This window comes from Acanthaster planci, linkage group LG10 (genome assembly GCF_054643075.1).
Source record: "Acanthaster planci isolate LZ-2023a linkage group LG10, COTS_SCS, whole genome shotgun sequence".
Classification (NCBI taxonomy): domain Eukaryota; kingdom Metazoa; phylum Echinodermata; class Asteroidea; order Valvatida; family Acanthasteridae; genus Acanthaster; species Acanthaster planci.
In genome coordinates this window covers 15,983,886-16,006,084 of record NC_141786.1, presented here as the reverse complement: position 1 = coordinate 16,006,084, position 22,199 = coordinate 15,983,886, and the positions used below count along the sequence as shown (strand labels likewise).

The following is a 22,199-nucleotide window of genomic DNA, read 5'->3' as shown; positions in this document are numbered from 1 at the left end:
GCAACAAAATTTGCTGAAATTTCTTGGCCCCAGAAAACTTATTTAATAAATAAAAGTAAAATAAATATTGTCCGTTTCTATACAACAGTTCCCTCCATTCTCAGAGTAAGGCCGTAGGAAAATTTTTTGAGCTTTCACTTTTCCTACAATGACCTTTCAGCACTGGCCCGATGACCAGTGCTTGATCTAGACAATATTCAGTAGTCATATTTGATGATTCTCAGCACATCCTTGATTCAGACGCCGACTCCACTCACCGGTACGCAGTTGCCCTCGAACTCCGGGGGCAGGAGGGGGTTCCACTCCCCACCCTTGTCGTAGGTGATGAGGCTGACCATGTTCTCCTCGGTGAACTGGCCGTTGGTGGTGTTGAACTTGTTGGCGATGTAGATGCCGCGCAGCCCGTCCACCCGGTGCAGCTCCACGAACGGATCGTCGGCGTAGCGGCTGGAGTTGGGGGTGGGAAAACATAAAATTCTCTTGTTTCACAAGATGCGCTCAAAGGAGGTTTCCATATGGTACAAAAGAACTGCCCTGCAAGATGGCTACCATGCAAAGCCTCTATAGTTTAAAATTTCCCTTTGCTTACTGGAGTATAATACACTTAATGCCTACACAAGAGGGGTTCCAGGGGGTGCCAACGAGGGGTGATGCCCCCCCACGAGCCCTTTTTTTGTAATAATGAAAGGAAAATCTTTTTTGTCTTGTTCATTTCCTGTCACTGAAAGGCATCTAGAAAGCCTCAGAAATGTACATGTAGCCTCACCCCTGCGAGAAGCCATGACACATTACACAGACAAATGTCCAAATTCTGTGGGCCCCTCCGAACAAGTTTGCAACCCTCACAAAGCATCAGCCCCTGCTCTTGTTGTACCCCTTGTACCGTACTGAATGCTCCAAGGGCCTGTTTGTTTCAAACGAATCCTGGTCTTGATTAGTGATCCAAAAGCCGGTTCCGCGACATCAATCGGGCAGGCTCCGGTGTCAGTGAACCGGCGCGAGGATCAGCAATCCCGATCCAGATCTGTGTAAAACAGACACCCCCCTCCCCCCAGCCGTACCTCAGCCAGGTGTCTTTGCCGGGGCCCTCCGGGCTGAAGTAGACAATGTCCTCCAGCGACAAGGAGTAGGAGGTGCCCTGCACCTCGCTGATGTACAGGTTGGTCTTGTTCAGGTCGTGGTTGACGCAGACAAAGACCTGGTCCTCGTCGGCGTCGGCGATGTAGAAATCCTAATCCGAAGGGGGATGAAAAAGCCACGTAGTCAAAGTCAGCAGGAGGCCTCTGTACTCACATGGGAGGGGGGGTTCAATGCTAATTGTTTTCACGCCGGGCCGCGGGGATTACCAACAGCAAAACAGACCAAGTACGGGAGAGGTATAAAAAACCGGTCCTGTTTCGTGGAGGTGCGAGGATGGGTATTAATAACCCTCATCACATCATCTGATACAGAAGGTTAGAGGAAAGGCTTGAGTGACGGGAGGATTTTCACCTTGAGTTGCTGATTTCAATCAAATCACATGTGACTCCTTTGCGCAGAATTTCTGCGTCCCTAAATTGGGTACAATTTCATGGATGAAAGGACCACTTGCTACAAAACGCTGCATTTTTTGGCTGAAGTAACGGGTACACAAAGTACTGCCAGCACCTTACAAGCTGTATTTTGTGCATCCACATGAGGTCAGGGTCATTTACCAAATTACACCACTCGTCAATTTTGAGGTCTCGTTAACTTGGAACGCACAGGTCTTGTGTTGACCAACCCCCCAAACTATGAGAAACCAAAGCCTAAAAGGGAATCTTGATGACTAAAAAACCAAACTTACCCTTCTCGGGAGCCAGGAGGGGAAGTCTGCGTACATGAAAGATCCCCTGTTGTGGGACACCATCAGATCCAGGTAAGGCCTGGTGTCGCTGTCCGTACTTCGTTCACCTCCGAACTGTCACCACAAAACAAAGTCCGTTTTAATTAATCCCTTGACGCCGGGACTTTTTTCTGAAAGCCGACTCCGAGAATTCCAGCCCTGCTTGGCCACGAAGGCCACCTGCCAAACTGCAAATACTCGGTTTGTGGCCCTGCGTGCTTCGCACGCTTCGATTTACACAGTGAAAAGGCTGATTGTTTGGTGGCATGCTGCTCTATTCACGCTTCCACATTCCCGTTACCTCTTTTCAAAGTGGGGACTATTGTGAAGCTAGTGATTATGATGCAAATTCGGCCTTTTCATTTCTTGGCAACACACAAAGGCCAATCACCATATATAATACAAAGAGCCAGGGTCTGCCTTCTTCCACCGTGTTCGCTCAAGCGTGGGCCGAGAATAATCACTGAAAAGTGGGCTGAGGATCTAAATTTTTACGGCGGCTCTTACCGCTTCCCGGTGCGAAGGGGTTAACAGGCCGTACTCAGGTGTTGAATTGAAATGAAACTGAGGAAAACGCTTTTCATTTGGGGAACCTGCGAGTAAGACTAACAGCGCTTAATAATTCGACTGAGAAAAAAAAATCACCAAAACTGACTTACAGCTTTTTGTCTGGCAGGTAATTTGCATGACTAATAATCACTCACTGGAAATCATAGAACCTGTGCTACACTTACAAAATCAAATGGCAGGCGTGAAAGGGGCACAAAAGCCTGGTCCCTGAATTTGCAGCATGACCTACAAAGGCCGCTAACAAAGATCATTTTTGCCTTACAGCGACTCAACAAAGTTCATGCAGTATTAAACCTCATTTGAGTTGCCCATACAGAAATGAAACGAACATTAATTTCTCACTTCAACTTGCACTTGGGGAACACGAGAGTAAAAAACCAAAGGCTCATCAAAACCAATTCCAGCTATGTACACTGATGAATCACTTAAACAGGGGTGTGAGTGATCACTTAAAATTAAAGCTGGAAACAGCTAGCAAAAAGCTGAAGTATAAGAAGTCAGCACACTTTTTTACAGAGCAGGTGTACAAAAAAAAGCTTAAATTGAGGGTCAACATCCGACCAAAAAATGCTGAAATTCGCTAAAAACTGAATCCTTACACCTGTTTAAATTTGCAAATAATGTTATCAAAATGTAACAAAACGTAACAACAGTGAGGCTTGAAACTCATCTGGCACCATCTCACTCAACAAATCACACTGCATGAGACACGGTGGATTCAGGGAACATGATCAAAAAATCGCTTTACCATAAAAAAACTCCGTTAAAAGAAATGTAACTCACCGGTATGAATGCATTTGTGGTCGCAAACATGTACTCATCCCGCACCTCGAAGTCCACCACGTTGGTGATGACGGTCTGGTCCTCCCAGTCCCAGTCAAAGTAGTGCTCTGACTTGAGCACTGTGGAGGTGCCGGTGGGCTCCAGCCTCTCCACGAACAGCGTGTCCGGCCTGTCCACCCCTGGCACACCCCTACGGTGCGCAACGAACATGTGGAGAGACAGAGAGAGAGATAGCCATGTTTCATGCGTGCATTCCGTTGTTTTTCAGTTGTTAATTAATGAAGTGAGGCAACGCGTGTGCATCGGTCCGGGGGGTCGTGGGTCCTGCGCCCACATTGGTTGAGGTTCTATCCTCTGGTACGGAAGTCTAGTCAATCACACACTTGATGATACTCAATCGTTACTGATTTCCAGCTAACCCAAATTTCCAAGGTCAAACAAAATCCAAGGTGTAACAAAATCCCAGCACCTAGTCAACAATCTCTCAAATAATTACTTGATATGCTGCATGCACTCAAGACTGTTCAATTGGCGAAAATGTCTACTAGAGAGCTGAAAAACCGTGTACTCAAGCCACGAACTTGCCTCCCTTGCCCGTCGACATGGTCGGGTCAAGACGACAGTAAATTGGCGGAGTGCCCAAAGACTACTCATCCATATTCATGAGGTCCCTACATGAAGAAACTTTGGGGAGGTACACTCATTTTCCCCCCCTCTGTGAGAACCTTTTTTCAAGCTGAATTCTTATGGATGATTTCCTTGACCGTTCCTCTAGCCATTGCAACAAGGGAGCCCTAGAACTGACCTCCCCCCCCAACTGCTGCTAAAACAGTCTTTCAGATCTATAATAATAATGAAAAAGAAAAGTTCTTATAGAAACAAAAGTCTCTCGGTGCTAAAAGTCATCTGCTCCGAGCGCAACAAAGGAGGGCGGTTTTTTTTGGTACTCGCCGCTTAAGCGTGAGGTTTATAAAGGAGACAAAAGGCACGTTTGACGCAGAGCGCACTGAGAACGCGGAAGGAAATTATTCCTTAATGTATGGTCTTTGCGTATACACAGCACAAGTGCAAGAACCCGCTTGGGAAAACTTAGAACCATCTGTCTTTCTTTTGACGCTTGGAAGTACACTTCAACTCGGGGCGGATTACCCCGGCACATTGGGTTCACACCATCTGGACTTTCCCGAAACCATCTCAGCCCCATGGGGAGTATGCTAGCCTGAATGCTGCCTTATCAGGCGAAAACGGCTGAACATGACCACATCTGCCCTCACAGGTACCCATTTACTCATTCAGAATGATGGATACACGTAGATTGTGTGGATGTACATGGATACTAGTCCACATAACATCTTTGCACCCTGCGCTATGAAGACTTCTTTTGTTTTCAGTTCTACACAAGCCGTGTGTAAACAAACTCATTTTACATGCAACCGAGTAGCACCGGGGTGTGACATGAGAGACAGGCACATTAAAAGGGGAGAAGACAACTTCCACAAAGCTTCAAAGGAAGGGGGAGGGTGTAAAAACTCTCTCTACATGGTGATACATTCAGATTTTTGGCCCCAACAAGTTCTCCACTGACCAGAGTGTCTCCTCTAGTCCGCCTGTCGTAAAATTTGGACCAGGCAGTTTTTTTCTTTGTTGAAAATTTACCATCCCTCATTTCTAAAATCGTTTGCACTGGTGAACGAGTCTTCAAATTTACTTCCAAGACATCAGGGTGCAGTGGCTGGGCCAACAGAGGGTGCTATTTCCTTAGCAACAGAGGCTCCTTTGGTACCACCAGCCCATTTCAGGTTCACAAACAACTAGGAAAGGCAAACGTTGCAGTCACGTCGCCACCTACAGAATGAACACTCCTGACCAACCCCGCTCTTTCCAACCAATGAGGGTGTGCTCCTGCTCAAGGCGGGTGTGGCCTGAGATGCCACCAAATGGACGTCGGTTTCATTGTTTGTCCTAGGAGAGGAGGGGGAAGCTTCTAACCTTGCCTGGGAAGAGAGAGGGGCAGATGGTGCAGTCCTAGATGTACATGTAAACCTTGCTACTTACCACCAGAATGACTTGACGTCGCTTTGCACCAGCAGCCAGGTGGCACCAAAGTTCTCCGATTTCCACAACTGCACAATGCAAAGCGCAAATAAGATACTGTCATTTGCTCCAACACACAAATACAAGTGGGCCCATCAAAAAACTCATCCAGCTGTCAATCCCAAGCCTGTCGTCAGTCAATCATAGGCCCTCCTTAACCCTAACCCTCCCAAATCCTTTTCTGCAAAGTGGAGGAATTTGGAGGATTCAGGGTGTATGGCAAAAGTACATGGCTGATTTCGAAGGATGCCCTACGTGAAGGTCGTGGATTATGTTGTTTATGCTTAGTCAAGCACAAGTTCAGCCCGATATTTCTTTTGAATCAACTGCACAGCTCAAGAATGCCATTCGCACTGCCTCAACATAATGACAGGAATTGCCGGAGGATTTTGAAGGATTTGGGCAGTTAGGCACATCTCCAACTGACATTTTCAAGAACTTTTGGAGGATATTGGAGGATTTGGGCTGAATGCAATTTTTTCATGTTGAAAACTGAAGGATTTCGGAGGATTCAGGATGGTTCCTTGTAAAAAGGCCTAGGGGGTTAGGGTTAAGGTGTTCATAAGTCCATCATAAGTTATCATAAGTCTATCACATGTCTTTCTTGAGTCCATAAGATCGCACTTCGCAATTCCATCACAAGGCCGTTTTCAGTCAATCGTATGTCCACCTTAAGGTGTTCACAAGTCCTTCAGAAGTCATCACAGGTCTATCGCAAGTCTGTCATGAGTCAATCATAACCCAACTTTATGGTATTCGCAAGTCCCTATTCAGTCATCATAAGTCTATCACAAGTTCTCAACAACTCCACAGAGTGGTGTTAACGAACACAAGTCCCCATCAGTCAATCACAAGTCAAATGCAGGTCATTCACGAGTTGCTCGCAGGTCTATCCTTACACCGCGGCAACTGGATCAAAGCAAGCAATGGTTTAGCCGGCCAGTATACCTGCATTCGCCACAGGAATTGCCGTTTTCGTGACATACATGTACGAAGTTTGGGTTTTGTTTGATAGGCATCTACTGGTAGATACTCACTCTCTTGTCGTGGTCGTCGTCGTCCATTCCCAGGACAAAGTCTGGGTCGGTCTGGTGCATGGAGATGGTGGTCATCTTGACCGGCGTGTGGAAGTGCTGCCAAGTCCGGCCGGCGTCCACGGTCCGAAAGACCACCGAGTGTACCGTGTCCACAAAGAGATACTGCAGACCAACACGGGCGTGGGCAAACAACAGGAAAAGGGCGTGGGCAAACAACAGGAAAAGGGCGTGGGCAAACAACAGGAAAAGGGCGTGGGCAAACAACAGGAAAAGGGCGTGGGCAAACAACAGGAAATGGGCGTGGGCAAACAACAGGAAAAGGGCGTGGGCAAACAACAGGAAAAGGCGTGGGCAAACAACAGGAAAAGGGCGTGGGCAAACAACAGGAAAAGGGCGTGGGCAAACAACAGGAAATGGGCGTGGGCAAACAACAGGAAATGGGCGTGGGCAAACAACAGGAAAAGGGCGTGGGCAAACAACAGGAAAAGGGCGTGGGCAAACAACAGGAAATGGGGGTGGGCAAACAACAGGAAAAGGCGTGGGCAAACAACAGGAAAAGGGCGTGGGCAAACAACAGGAAAAGGGCGTGGGCAAACAACAGGAAATGGGGGTGGGCAAACAACAGGAAATGGGGGTGGGCAAACAACAGGAAAAGGCGTGGGCAAACAACAGGAAATGGGGGTGGGCAAACAACAGGAAAAGGCGTGGGCAAACAACAGGAAAAGGGCGTGGGCAAACAACAGGAAAAGGCGTGGGCAAACAACAGGAAAATAATCAAAGGAAAAAGAAAAAATCAAGCTCAACAAATGTTGTTTATTGGCAGGCTTCCTGAATCCAAACGAATCAATTGGCTAAGGCTGCCAGTGGGAGTGACACATGCGAATAAACATAAATGTGGCTGCCACCATCTGGCAGTTGTTCCAATAGGCACCAGTATAATTTTAAGCCATAGCCGTAACTACCTGTACTTGACATACGTGTACCCGGAATGAGGCATTCTCTCAAGCTTTTTAAGCAGATACTAAATTGTGTAGGGTGAAAAGTGGAGTCAATTTCATAGAGCTGCTTATGCACAAAATTTGCTTAAGCGTGAAAAAACCTTGCTTGATACAGGTAAATCAGGTTACCAGCCCAAACTCCATGTGATGTACATTTGTATATTGTTTTGGAATGGTAATCACCTGTCTTTTGGTTAGCATGACAATCACTTAGATTTTGAGCTGATAACCTTTGTTTTTTAAGCAAGGTACTTTTGTGCTTAAGCAGCTCTATGAAATTGGCCCCTGCAGGGCTAATCAAAGCTTTCTCACAGCCCTCTGCCATCTAATGTCCAACCTTGTTGGCCAGTGCATAAAGCACTACATGTACATGTATGTGCATACAGACATTCAGTAGTCATTACATGAACACACGTGTGCGTCTTTTAAGATCTAATCAAATCAAATGCAGGATTTTATTGTCACTGTCAGCTTTACACATGTGATTGTAGTTTGAGACCATCTGAATGTCAGCCAGAGTGCACTAAAGCAATGTCAGTCACGCAGTCACATGATCAGTGGACCAATGAAAATGTAGCATTCAAAGACAGCCGCATGGAGCAGCTGAGTGAATACGTCACGCGCACAATTTGGGGTGTAAAAGGCTTTGGCACAAGAACCAACAACGTGTGAACCAACATGCGCGCACTCTCCGGTCACGTGCATTGCATATCCCGGTTCAAAACGACTTCACATATCCGTACTCTGTAACAAACAAGAAGATCGTTCAGACTTTACCCGTGCGTTATCCGTTGGGATGTGGTAGAACCGGTCAAAGACGGCCTCCTGGCCATCGTCCAGTGCGAAGTTCGTCTTCTTATCAAATGTCTGGCCGTAGTTGTAGGAGAAATAGACGCCTGAGGTGGACGAAGGCGTCAGGTCAATGTCACGGGTCAAGCAGACGATCATGTCGCTCCCCTCCCCAGCCCAGTGAACGATAAGCTCCGGGTGATTGTCATCCAGGTCATACTGTATAAAAGGACAAGAAACGTGAATCTTATGCAGGGTCCACTTTTGCACACAGCTGAGCATAACCCAAGGCAAGGGATGAAAAATGTCATGCTGCATGTCTTACATTTTACACATTAAGCGGCAAGTGCTCAGTATACCAATTACTGACTCTCTGCGATAACAATAGCAACCCCGCAGGCAGGATCGAAGGCATGACGAGGAGGCCTCAACCATGCCAGTCAGTAAATGTACATGTGACGTTAGAAGTTACATTGTAGAACACATGACCCATGTACATGTACACCGGATCATGTATGTGTACATGTACATACATGTACATATACACTGTACATACCAGTATGGTACCTAATGACACAATGGCCAAAATGTGCATGTCAACTCTGAAAAACTGCATTGGGTTTCTAAGGGCCTGTTTTTTTTTCACATGGATCCAGATCGCGATCGATGATACCGGTACTTGGTTGGTTCACAAACAGAAGAATCCGCCCAATGGATGCAGTAAACCAGCGCTGGGATCACTAATCGGGGCCCAGATCTGCACGGAACAAACAGGCCCAAAATACAGCGGTTCATGACCAGACCTGCCAACCTTTAGAATCGCAAAAGTGTATTTGGAGGTTCCAAAATGAGTATTTTCCAATAAAAATGTGTATTTTCCCAAACGAACAGGAAAGAAAAGCTTACAAGTACCTTGGTGATAAAAACGTACAGTCGTATTTTCATCAATTTTTCATACAAAATACGCTAAAGTCGTACTAGTTGGCAGGTACATGTACATGTATGCATGACTCTATCACCTGCCACGCACTGTCTGCCCTGCATGTACAATGTACAAGTATACAGTCCCCTTGGAAACACTGTGTTCAGTTTGTTTTTCTTTGAAGTTGTAGAGAATGGCCTTTATGGCTCCCTGTATAAACAGGCCCCAAGGTTTGATATGTCACATGAAGCAATTTATGTATGGTGCTCTAGCCATGTCACCTCTATCAACAGGTTGACTAATAGAACAGGCCCCTAGAATAACACACTGTGCATGTATGCAGGGTTCATTGTTGGCATATGCTGAATATGCAAGCACATACGGTAATCCTGGGCAAGTGGCAGCATGTACATGTACCAGTAAATGTGCATTCAGCCAGAAACTGATCCCTGACTCAAATTTGCCAGCTCTTATATTAAAATTGTACCGGTACTCATTAAAAATGTCAATATTCACAAGCTCTATAAGGAATAACTGACTGGTGCATACTGGTGCATACTGGTACCGGTGCATGTACATTAAATGGTCTGGATACTGTCCTCTACGTACCAGTACATGTACATTGTACACGTCACCTCAGACACATGGTACATGTACATGTTACACATACCGTACATGCACCGGCAGCATATTACCAGTACATGTGCATGTACCCATTACATGTACATAAATGGTCTGGATACTGTCTTCTATTTATGTACCAGTACATGTACAATGTACATTGTACACGTCGCCTCAGATACCAGGTACTTGTACTTGTACATGTACATACGCACAGGTACGATATGTACCAGTACATGCACCATAATTATGTGAAAACTGGTAACCATCTATAAAATATTGTCATTTTTGGCTAGTAAAGCAACAATGTACAAGTACATGTGTAATACATACCAGTACATGTAGGGTACCGGTACATATACATGCACATATGTATGTACCAGCATGTCCGAATGTCACTGCTCCATATGAACCATTATGTGCGGATTACAATAAATCAATACACAGTTTCTCAAATATACATGTATGTACATGTACCAGTACTTACTAGTACAGGTACATGTACGTGTACTTCCTTGACTGCTAATAGTACATGTAAGGTTATCCCCATGGAGGTGGGTTAGCAAGTGTCTGTCCCCATTACGTGGGTAATACCCCTTGTAGGGCGTGAAGGGTGTAGATATGACAACATGTACATTGTACAACAGAAAGTTACCCTATCTTGGCCGCTTTTTCAGAAAAGGTACCGTACATGTTGCTGCCCTACATGTACATGTATCTGTCCATGTAAAGGCCTTCACGTGTAAATCTTCACCAAGCACTTTGAATTTTGAGGCGAAGGTCACACTCCTGCCGGTACCACCTGGTACTGTAGAAACACCCAAATACAAAGTGGGCATTGGGGGAAAGACCTTAACCCCCAAGGGTGTATGTAAAAATCGTATTGAAATTGGAGGATTTGGGACTGTTAGGGTTAATATCTATCATGAATAATTAATGACAATCATTGAATATTCGCTTGCAATTTCTAGCAGACACGATATCGCATCTGAAAGATTACCATGGCAACAGTGAGTCATTAATACTTAACAAAAGATGTGTCTGTCAGGCACGAAATGAATGATACATTAGCCACTCCACAATGGCACAGCCTGCCAATGGAGATAATGCCAACTTGGCCCTCTTTGTGTAGACTTGAAAGCATAACAAACAGATCCACGCGCAGGTTGTGTGCACCAAAATGTGCCGACAACAAAAGAGTCCACACAAGCTGGTTCTCCCCTCTCTCTAAAAAAAAGGTTGAGAAGCCAGGTTATCAGTAGCAAGAGAGAAGAGGAACAGTTCGGGAAACCATCGGCAAAGAATCACAATTCAAGACAAATTATCAGTAATTTTATCCAGCTAAATTTATGTGTAAACTAAGCTACATGTACATGTATACATGTAGAAATCATGGATGCACACAATGTTAACGTACACGTAGCGAAAGTACATGTATACTGCTTGGCAACTGGGAATGAGGTTGATCAATTTACAGAAATGGCTACTCTCTTATTGCAGATCTGGAACTACACCAGGCTGTGCTAGGTTCTGCTTGAATGAAACTAATTTGCCGCGTTGGGTTCCTGGTACGGGTACCAACCTACAAAAATTGCTCATTAAAAATACACTGGTACTACTTGTATGATGTATGTACACAACCAGTACTCTTGTGAAAATGTAATACACAACTGGTTTTCAATGGATCAAATTACCCCACGTACGAGCTTCCTCTCCAATTGAAAGCAACCAACAACATCCTCTGGCAGTTCATAAATTACAGGTTTGTCCACTGTCCACATGTACATTTCCTCATGTACAGTACATGTACCTGTACACTGTCCACATGTACAATGTACAGTACGTGTAAGCACCGGAACATGGTCCCGGTACCACTGGCAGCAGAAGTAGGGGGCTGGAGGGGTCCTTTTTTGACTGGGGTATGTATACATGTAAACCCGCCCCTCCCCCGACACACACACTTTTTGCAGGTACTAGACTTCGGTACATGTACGTGTACAATGGGTTGTGGCTTACATGTACAGGTATTAAATCGGCCTATTAATGGCCGATTGTTTCACAGTTGTCCCCCCCCCCACTTTGAAAAACCGTTGCACCACTGCTGTGCGGAAACCATACATTTTATTAATACAGCCTTACAGGGGTACTGCACATGTGCCTGGTACCAATACACATGTACGTACCGGGTAGGCCTACACGCTGGATACTGGTATCAATATGTACACTTTCCTCTATCCTGTAGATTCCTCGAAAACCCCCAAAGATCCAACTGCCTTTGTTCAAGCAGGGAGAAATGAAAGACAGTGTCTTTTAACCCTAACAGTCCTAAATCCTCTAATTTCAATACAATTTTTACATATGTACACCCTTGGGGGTTAGGGTTAATTTGAATATTTCTCCACAGAGTGGTACAAAGCCCAGATTCATGTGCCTCATTAACTGCCGACAAATTCACTGTCCTTACTTCATCCCAACCTATCAATCCATAATATTCAAATGTACCGTATAATTCACTTTTGTTGCATGGCATCATACAAATTTAATATTGATTGATTGATTGATATTCAAGGGTGGTACATACATGTACATTCCATGTGCATGTACGCACATGTGGGTGTTTATTTAAATATGGATACCAGCTAAGAAATTTGACCTTGCTGTGAATCTTGTTCAATAACTTTGTATTGAAAGTAGCTCATAAAGTTTGAACTATATGAAGTTATTAAGCATATATTGATAAAGAAACCTTAACCCTTGTTTAAAAAAACAACAATAAGAAAACTGGTCATGGGGTCCCCAAAAGAGGTTGTTTCCCTGTCTTTTTTGCTGTTTACCTGATATTCGTTGTACATGACCAATCTGTATTATTCTCATGCTAAAATTTGTTTCTTTTGCATTAATCTAGAATATAATACACAGACTTTATAAATCATTTGAGTCTGCAAAAGTTCTTTGTCGGATCAACAGCTAGGGGCTTTCGTATTTTTTGTTTACAACGTAACTTTTTCATTCCTTGAATGTTACGCGTGAAACCAACTGTATTAAGACTGATAATACTGATAAGGAATGAGGAATTTATTACATCGGAGCCGTTTCCGACTCAAATTCTGTGATCTTTTCCGAGCCGCGGCGCCTTGTCGGCAGATTTCGTTTCTTCCGATTTCGTTACGTGTTGAACATTTGCGATGCACTGTTTGTATTCCCTGTTCGTTCCTTTTATGAATGAAAGTCAGTGGGTGCGTACCCGGATGTGCCCATGCTGCAGGCGAAGTCATGCTTTCGTCAGTCTGCGCTTTTCAGGACTGGGTCTTGGAATCCTTCTTCGTTTCATGCGTTACGTGTGGTACATTCTGTACATGATGCTATATCTGTACACGCACACCTGCATGCCATCGCGTTGAGCGAGCACCCGTGTCAGGCGTGATCTTCCGCAAGCCACGTCTCCTAGCCGTGCTTTCAACAAACATGACAAATGTGAGGTGGTCAGTAAACGGTTTTGTAAACTACTGTATGACGTTGTATTTCATGCACCCGATACACAATTTTCTGTTGAGAATAACAAGGTTTGGTGCACAATTTTGACACGGCCTATCTGAGGCCCAAAAGCAAAGAAAGACCGGCATAGAAGCATGCCGAAACTGCGCTGTTCCTTTCTCCACGCACTGCCCAACCGGATCTGATCATTTCTGTTCAAATACGAAATGGAAACATTTTTAAGAATACCTCCAGTGATCAGGTGATTATGACACTAGCACAAATAATTCTCTGTTAATAGTGTCGTATTTTGGAAAGGAAATGCGGGCCTATTTGCTGAAAAGTTTGGGAAAGCAATCGTTAGGCACATCGCCCACGTAGTTGCTCCAACACGCTGAGTGACATGACAACGACCACTCGGCCTGGAACAAACCATTCAATTGTTGCCCACAATTTACCATATTCATTGGTAAAAAGGGATAAGTAAACCATTTAGGAACATTTTATTAAAGTTTTGTTCTCCGACTGACCCCATGGCATAATGGTTCAGCCAAATCACCACAAATTGTTCACGCACTTTTTTACCCCGCAATTCGATGTAAAACTTTAGATTCTTCATTACGGTATTTTATTAATTTATCGTTAATTTCATAAATTCGTAATTCAATTGGGATCATTTTCTTCTGTATTAAAGGTGATCGGTGAGGATTTACTGCTGTCATCAATTATGTTGCCCTTCAATTTGAGAGTTAGGTTCCAAGATGGCCTTACAAAAAAATCAAATTAAATCCAAGACCAATAAATCACGGTCTCAATTATGCATATCAGTTGAATGTCATGTAACTTCATTAGTAACATTCAATTTATACCCAACAGTTGTGTTCTCTTGTACAAAAACAGTACAGAAACAGGACGGTGCAGTATTTCAGGTGCGCAATGTTATAATTAGTAATTCTACCAAATTCTGGGAAGATTTGGCATTTTCCAAAAAACGAAACATGCTGCTGGGTTCAAAATTACCTTCAACAATTCACTGTACTTATATACTTGTATGGAAACTTTGTTGTTTTTACCAAGTAAAACAAAAAGTCCATTGCAGATGTATGTTTACTCCAGGTTTCACGTGTGACATGGAAACAAAAAATTGGGTTTCCATGTTACACGTGAAATGCCCCAATTGAGTACCTCCCCTATGCATTTCCAAGTTTGAAATGATGATCTTAGGAATGCACATTTTAAATTGATCTACTTTTAATTTATATGCTACATTTGCACAGACAGAGACTTATGCTTTATCAAAAGGTAAAAATCTCAGATACACACTACAAAAAAGAGCAAAATCCAACAAAATGTGTTAAAATTGTGCCGTGGTTTTTCCTGTAAAGGTCAAAAAGCTATCTCTAAAGCTGTCTATTGGTGTTTTCTTTCAGCATATCTACTGCTGTAAGCAGTTGCTGAAATTCAAAATGGAACTGTGGTTTCCTTGTTGCACATGAAACATCAAATACCATTCATAGGTTTATGCTGTACTTTCTGGGAATATGAACTTTGGCAACTACATGTACATGTATATGAACTATGAGAATATGAAGTATGAGACATGCTTTTGTCATCCATGTCTGTAAAATTACAATCAATCTGTTTTGAAAAATTGACCCCTACGTCACACTTTGGTACCCATATATAAATAAACACCCATGTATACAGTTTACATGTATTCCTTGCATGCACATACCAGTAATCTAAATTTTGAGTCCTTTCTTTAGCGCACGATTCTCAAGTCTTGTTTTAATCCTAATGGAAATTGTTGACAATTGCCGGTACCACGTACAACGCTGGCCCTCTTTCCAGTCATTTCTGTCACGTGTTTGCCCTGTTACCATGGCAGCAAGGCTCAAACATACAGTGCGTCATTAAGAGCAAATACGGCAAGGATGTCACTGTCAAATACAACTGTGTACATGTCGGCCTATCATATGATATTCAACTGGGGGGGGCACTTGATAACAAGAGTTCATGATTTTCAGTACAGGCTGCCCATGGCCAGTGGAAATATTTATCTTGTTACATGTACCACATGTACATGTATACTTGGGATACCGGTATATTGTACATTTTATACACACATACTTTTCACATCTATGCATCCATGTACAGTGTACCACGTGAAGGCGTCCTTGTTTTCAGGGTTGTTAAACATTAGGATTCTCTTTCAACAGAAATATATATCTAAAAATCATGCCGTCGCGATCGCACCATCGTATAAAGAAATGCTAAAAGGATGCTTTCTTACAGGAGGGCTCAAAGTGCCAGAAGCTTAAAAACCCGTTTTCCAGAAAAAGTAGGGGTCAAGTATTTATAAACTTCTAAACTCTGGCAAAGGCGGCACTCAGTCTTGACTCGAAAAAATAATGACTTCGAAATGCCGACATGTGCTGCTTGCTGACTTACGTGGCGTGCTGCCTTAATACCATCCATGTAATTCATTGCACCAGTTTAATTGCTTTGATCTGCCCTGGTTTATTTCTATCTCCGCTGTTGATTCAGGTAAGTTTGTCCTCGATTTTGATCATCGCTCCATCCGTACTGAGGATGATCCGTGCATGCCGTTTGTGCTGACATAATGCTAGCACGCACAGCACACATGTCGTGCACCAGCGCAGTGCGTGTGCACACAGGATCTTGGGGGGGGCGGCCGCGAGTAAAACTTCGTTCAATGGGGCGACCCCCAAAAAGGGACAGAGTGCATGCACGTGCACTAGACGGGGTACTGATACGAACATTGGGTAAACCCCTCTGTGGTCGTGCTTGTGCGCACGCAATGTACATGTAGGCCTACTCCACGTCAGTATCGACAACGAAGCTCCAGAAATCAATCATTTGTTTACAGCCCACTTTATACAGAGAATTTTTTTGTGGTTTTGTGGAAAAGGAAGCGAGAGAACATGCGGCCTTGAATGAAACGACGTCTTATGAAGGCCCACTTAAAAATTATCAATGGAAATGCATCAACACACGATCAGTACTTTTATCAAAAGGCCGACTTACGAGTTGCACGATGCCGACTTGACCGGAGTTTTCCGTAACCATTTAGCAAACAGTAAACATTTTAAAAGGATCCCCATTTCATTTAAATAAAAGGATAAACACTTTTTATTATATTTTAAACTCAGTTTACGCGGGTTAGGAATCCTTGAATTCTAATAAAAAGGGATAAAAAATCTAAGCAAACATTAAATCAGAGGCTGGATTCGGAAGGAAAAAATTGTCTGGCTAATTGTAATTAATTAAAAATGAACATTACAATTTTTTTACAGGGAATGCGACAAATAATAGCAGTATGATAAACGCCTTTTATTGAAGGGGGGATAGCATGGTGTACAAGAACTGAATAGCTTATAGGTCTACTCGTGACATGACTGGTTGTCAAAAATGTACAAGGTTTCAAAATAATTGGCCCTGGTGCCCCCTTGAGCTGACCTGGTGCCCTGTTGAAATTCAATGAAGGCAAGGCCAAAGTGGCCTGCCCTTTTTTCCCCAAGATCAAGGCCTGGGAAACGGGAAGCCTATGTACAGGAACACCTACATGTATTCATTCTTTCTGTGGAAAGAGTTCCATATAAAAACGGATGCCACTGGACACCATGTGCACAAACTCTATGAGACAGGTCTGAAGTGTTTTCTATGTACATGTACATGTAAACGACTTGTTTTTTTCCCCTCCTAAGCTAGATTTTTCTGGTTTTGCTTTTCAACAGCTAATACATGTACGTCACTGTAGGGAATAATTACTGGCGTCCATACGTACATTGCACTGGTATGGAACATTTCCCCTTTCATTTCAAGATCAGTCACAGTACTGTACCACATAATGTACATACGTGTACATGTAGGCCTACATGTGTCTTTACATCCAAAAACAGTACAGCACCATACTCTACAATACAAAACGTCACTGTAAGTTTAAGGCGATCATCAGTCACTTCTGGAGCCCTTTTTGAAGTCTTTCCACATTACTGCCTCCAGAACGGGCCAGGAAGTCTACATGCAGAAAATATTTGCAAGGAATCGCACGTACATGTACCTACATGTATTTCACAATACATGAATCACGGTACACAGTCACACTGGAAACCGTTTGTAATGAAAAGCATTTTTTACCCAGAGGGTATATATGTACCGCTAGAAGAACGGTCCGAAAACTTCTCATTTCCAAAAGCCTCAGATACCGGTATCGCGCACAAAACCTTTTTTCAAAGGCGGAAAAAGAAAGACTAATTACAGTACTTCGAGGAACTTGTATTGTTGCTACCCTAACAATGAAACTGAAAATGAAAAGGGAATGAGTAATCGATTGAAAAACTAGCTGTAAGCTGGCATTACTGGATGGAATGGAACAGGGACTGTGCTTCACCAAAAGTGGAACATGATTTTGCGAAAGAGGGAACATTGAGGGGAGTAGCAGGTAGGCCTATTTCCCTTCTCCCTCCTTCTCAAAGTGGGTACACAGCCCCCAAAAGGTAGTACGCTTCACACCTCAGAAAGTCACAGGCAACAACATTCAAGCCATGTACCGGTACATGTTGGATTCTGTTGGATTGAGCAGGCTTCACACTTTTCCTGTTGTTAGATTCTGTCAGGTTCAGAAGGGTACTAAAGAAAACCCAAACGGGATGAGGGTTACTGAATGCCGTTCTATACTGGGCACCAGCTACGCAAGTACAGTGTACATAAAATACAAAGACCCATTCTCCCATTGCTTGTTACGTAGGCATATGTACATGTACACGTACATGTACATGTAGTCTTCAGAATAAATTTGTATTTAAAGTGTGCAAATACTCGAACAAGTTTGCATGAAATCCTACTCCATTCAACGGACGAAAAGCAAGGTCAAGTGTGATCACCTGATGCTTCTAACGTTCACCAGTAAAGGAAAAAAAAGACAGGCTCGCAGGGGCCCCAAACATGAAAGGCAACAGGCCCACAACAAAAAAAGGTGAAAGTCTTCGTTTTACAACATAAAACAAAACAATGAACACAAAGTATACACAATGAAGAATGATGTGGTAGATATGAAAGAATTCCATGTGGACACCAGTAGTTTTTCCCTCCAGTGACAACTGTACAATGAAAATACTTCAGACCCCCAAAAAAGGTGATTCCAGAGACGACTTCATTTTTTTTTTTTTTCAACTGTGTTAAAAGCCCAACAATGCCGACCTACCGGAGCCCCTCAGATAGGCCACCAAAGAATGCTTTAAATACAGTGTAGCCTTCTATGATGATCCTGACGGCGGAAAAAATGTTGAGTGCCCTCTGGTTCCTTTCAGAACCCCACATATTCATAAAAGATGTATCCTTGAAGGCTTCATAGCTAATATTCACCATGAATAGCTTCAAAGTGCACAGTAAAGTGTATGGATTGGCCTACATGTACATGTACTTCATAAAACCTTCACATTTCTGGAGTTCCGGGTCCTCCCCCCTTCTTAAAAAAAGTCTGGCCCCCAAAAATACTGTTCTGGATTCCCAACTGGATGGAAGTACTGGTGTTGACAGAGCTTTCTGATGTTCAAAATGCAGGGGTTTGGATGGCAAACATCAAAGCAAGGCATTTGATGCACAACCCGATGGAAGAAGTGTACAGTCTGCAAAACATTAAAACCCCTACGATCCCGAACCAGCCAAGCTCTGACACCCGGGTTTGTTGGACTCTGTTGGTGCAGTGTGAGTTCTGCTCCAGTGTTTTAAATGTACACGTACATACGTACATGGTGGGATTAGAAGTCTTGAGTCCCCCAAGATGCACAGTTTACTACTGGTAAAGGTACTTTGTTGAGAACTGTCCATTTTCTTACACACTTCTACTCAAGCCTTGCTTTTTTTATGTTGCATTGCATGGTAGCTATTGGATAAAGACACACGTAAATTTACAAACCTCAAACTGTGAAGCTCACCACAAAAGTAAAAACTCGCAAAATTCCATGCAGGCAAACCAGTTTTGGACTTGGACTAAGTTCATGAATATTAATGATTCGTACCAGCCAATCAGAATCAGGTCCTCAAGCTCATTCAACCCACATTGATCAATCCTGTTCACTAATATCTGTTTAAACTGACAATCAAGCTCAATTTCTTCTTACAAATTTTGAAAACTATGTATTTATATGGAAATGTTGTATGAATATTTGAATATCTTTCAATATGGATGCCACAAGTGTTTCCCTGCAGTTCACGTACATGTATGTATCAGCCATCCGTAAGCAATGACCTTAAATCTCAAATTTAGCAGGGAAAATATTGAGTTATTTACGCAAAAAATAATTAGAAATTTTCAGACTCGTCTCATAGGATTTGTGCACAGAATCAAGTGATGTGCGTACAAGGAACTCTTTCCCAGCTACATGTACATGTAGGCCTAGACTTTGAAATGGATGAGATGTATTGGAGCGTATCAATGTCTTGAAACCTACATGTACATGTAGCATGGTCTAGTTTGGAAATCGCTGCACCTCTCAGCTTATGCGCTGATCCGGCAGACTGGGTTACTTTTCAGGAAACAGGAAACCAGGATGTAAACTCAAGCCCTCAGTAATCTACATTGTAACCTCAGCATGTATCATAACCTGGCAAAATGAACACTTGGCGGCAAACAAAGAAAATTAGACTAATTCATATTCCTGGAGAACTGCATAGGCCTAGGCCTACACACTTCTAAAATGCTTTTTTCAGTCAGCAGTTATATGCCTCTGTACAGAATGTACATGTAATTGTTCAGCGCACTCTTAAATGTGACACAATTTTTGGGGCAATTTTTTTATTAGTTTCTATTTTACCCGAGTTGATTTGCCAGGAAGAGTTCCATATGGTCACTAGTAATTGTTCCCTACAATGACGTAGCAGCCACCAGAAAGCAAAAACACACGCAGAAAAGTTTAATTTAGGAGGGAAAATACCTGTATCCAGCCGTTTTCTGAGAAAACACTTGGAATTTTTAAACCAGTCTCATAGGGTTCGCGCACAGAGTGTAAAATGGCGTCCATATGGAACTCTTTCTGATCTGCCTTTGAATGAAATTCAACTCGGGGACAGGCATGATACTATTGACAGGGCGAGTAGGCCTACGTTAGGCTAGGCTAGGGTCTGGGCTAGCTCTACTAAGTGGAGCGTTAGAATTCCTCTTTTACGATTTTGATTTTGGACGGGATCGTCATACTAACGATCCCGTCCAAAATCGTACAAGAGGAATACTAACGCTCTACTTAGTATAGACCCAACGAATACTCCTTCATCGTATACTGGGCCCTGTCCCGATTCATAGGGATTTCTTTTGAAAGGTTGGGTTGGCAAGGTAGTTCTTTCCTCGCCTTCCACCTCTGTGGTCCCAAGTTCGATTCCCAGCCCGGTCCACATGCGGGTTGGGTTTTCAGTCCCTATCTGACTCCAAAATATTCCTCTGGGGTTTTCCTCCCACCTCTAAAACTGCAACCGCTTCTCACTATCTCCCCTTTACTGATGTAACTCTCTTTGACACGACAAGAGAGTGACGAAACAGCCATCAGTTTTGTCCGAGTGGGATAAATTCGTGGGAATTGGAAAAAACTGGGAGTGGAAAAACGGCCAAAAAGGTAACTTTTTTCCTCCGAACGAAAAAACGGCGAATTTTCTGCAATTAGCCACCTAGCGGAAAGTTTACCCCATAAGTGGACGTATACCAGTGCAATTTCAGCTCATAAAATCAAGCGAACTGGCAGATGTTTAGTTATGCCCCCCGATATCCATGATATCCCGGATTAAACTTTTCGAAAGAAATCCCTATGAATCGTGACAGGGCCCAGTATACCATGGAGGAGTATTCGTCGGGGCCCGTTTACAGGTCTACACTTAGTAGACATGGTAGAGCTAGTAGACATGGCCTGGGCCCTGCAGGGGAGCTGCCATAAATTTACGCAAGAGCAAAAGTCAAAATTGTGCCGAACACAAACATGACAAAGTTCTATTATTACTAACAAAATGATGCTCCTTACTTTTAGCACTTGTAGGAACAGGGTACTAAAGGTAACGAACACCAGAAAAAAATTACGAAATTGTTTCCAAAAAATAAGGAAGCTAACCGCTGTCATGTTCACGTTGCTTGGTATGTCCCGCTTCTCTCTGTCGGCTGACCTGGCCTCCCGCACTGGCGAAGCAGGGTTCTTCTCTTCGGTCGACCGTCTTACCCTAGTGTACCCCTCCCCGAGGTCATCCTTTCCCTTCGTAGAGTGGAGATGAAGAGTTCTGGCCTTGGAGCCAAACCTGGTGGCTTCAAGTCCTGGCGAAATCAACGCCAAAACCAGAATTATCCTCAAAATGACGTTAGTGGGAGTCGCCATTTTGACTGGCTTGTTTATGTGACGTGACGTGCAAGAGCCCAGCAGTGTTTCACGTATCGTTCGAGATAATATTCCTACTCTTAGATAACATAGTACCCGATGAAAACACCCCAAAATCTAAACTTTTTCCTTTATTTACAAAAATTCACCATACATATGAAAACCCATGGGCACTGAATATTACAAAAATCTGAATCTGAACATAGTTTCTTGGAAATTTTGTAAAATATCACTCCGCGCTTTATGGCCTAAGTTTTTCTTTATTTTATTGCTACCGAGTGTGGATGTACCTGGCACGCATTACATGATGTACACAAGGCCACCCTCTGTGTATTGAAATTGACTTTTACGTACGGACAGGGAGCCAAACTTTTTTTGGCGTAACAAAATGACATCATTTTCTATTTTGGACAGTGCACTAAATCACGAGGACCGCTTTGTTGATAATTGATTATGAAAAGGCTGTCCCAACAATAGAAAATGTCCATATACAGCTTCTATGCGTGGTAAGCAACTACTATAGGCCTAACAACGTTTTCGTTTTGCCTCTGTAAATGCTAAGCACTACATGATTCGTGGAATCCCGGACATTTGTACATCACAGACGGAAATCAGTAGCGGTGATGGCTGGAAACTATATGCGACCCTTTGCACCGCGGGATACAATCCAGG

General features: G+C 43.3%; 1 protein-coding gene across 1 annotated transcript in view; it reads right to left on the bottom strand.

Moving 5' to 3' along the window:
- The window catches only part of sorl1 (sortilin related receptor 1), a 66,583-nt gene extending 45,018 nt beyond the window's left edge, over positions 1–21,565 (bottom strand). Inside the window, exons 1-8 of the mRNA XM_022251774.2 lie at positions 21,270–21,565; positions 8,124–8,354; positions 6,349–6,510; positions 5,273–5,340; positions 3,218–3,407; positions 1,826–1,939; positions 1,062–1,231; positions 258–447 (exon numbers count right to left, since the gene is read on the bottom strand). Coding sequence (XP_022107466.2) covers positions 258–447; positions 1,062–1,231; positions 1,826–1,939; positions 3,218–3,407; positions 5,273–5,340; positions 6,349–6,510; positions 8,124–8,354; positions 21,270–21,527 — 1,383 coding nt within the window. The 5' untranslated portion in view covers positions 21,528–21,565. The remainder of the gene's footprint in view (positions 1–257; positions 448–1,061; positions 1,232–1,825; positions 1,940–3,217; positions 3,408–5,272; positions 5,341–6,348; positions 6,511–8,123; positions 8,355–21,269) is intronic.
- Between the last annotated feature and the right edge of the window lie 634 nt (positions 21,566–22,199).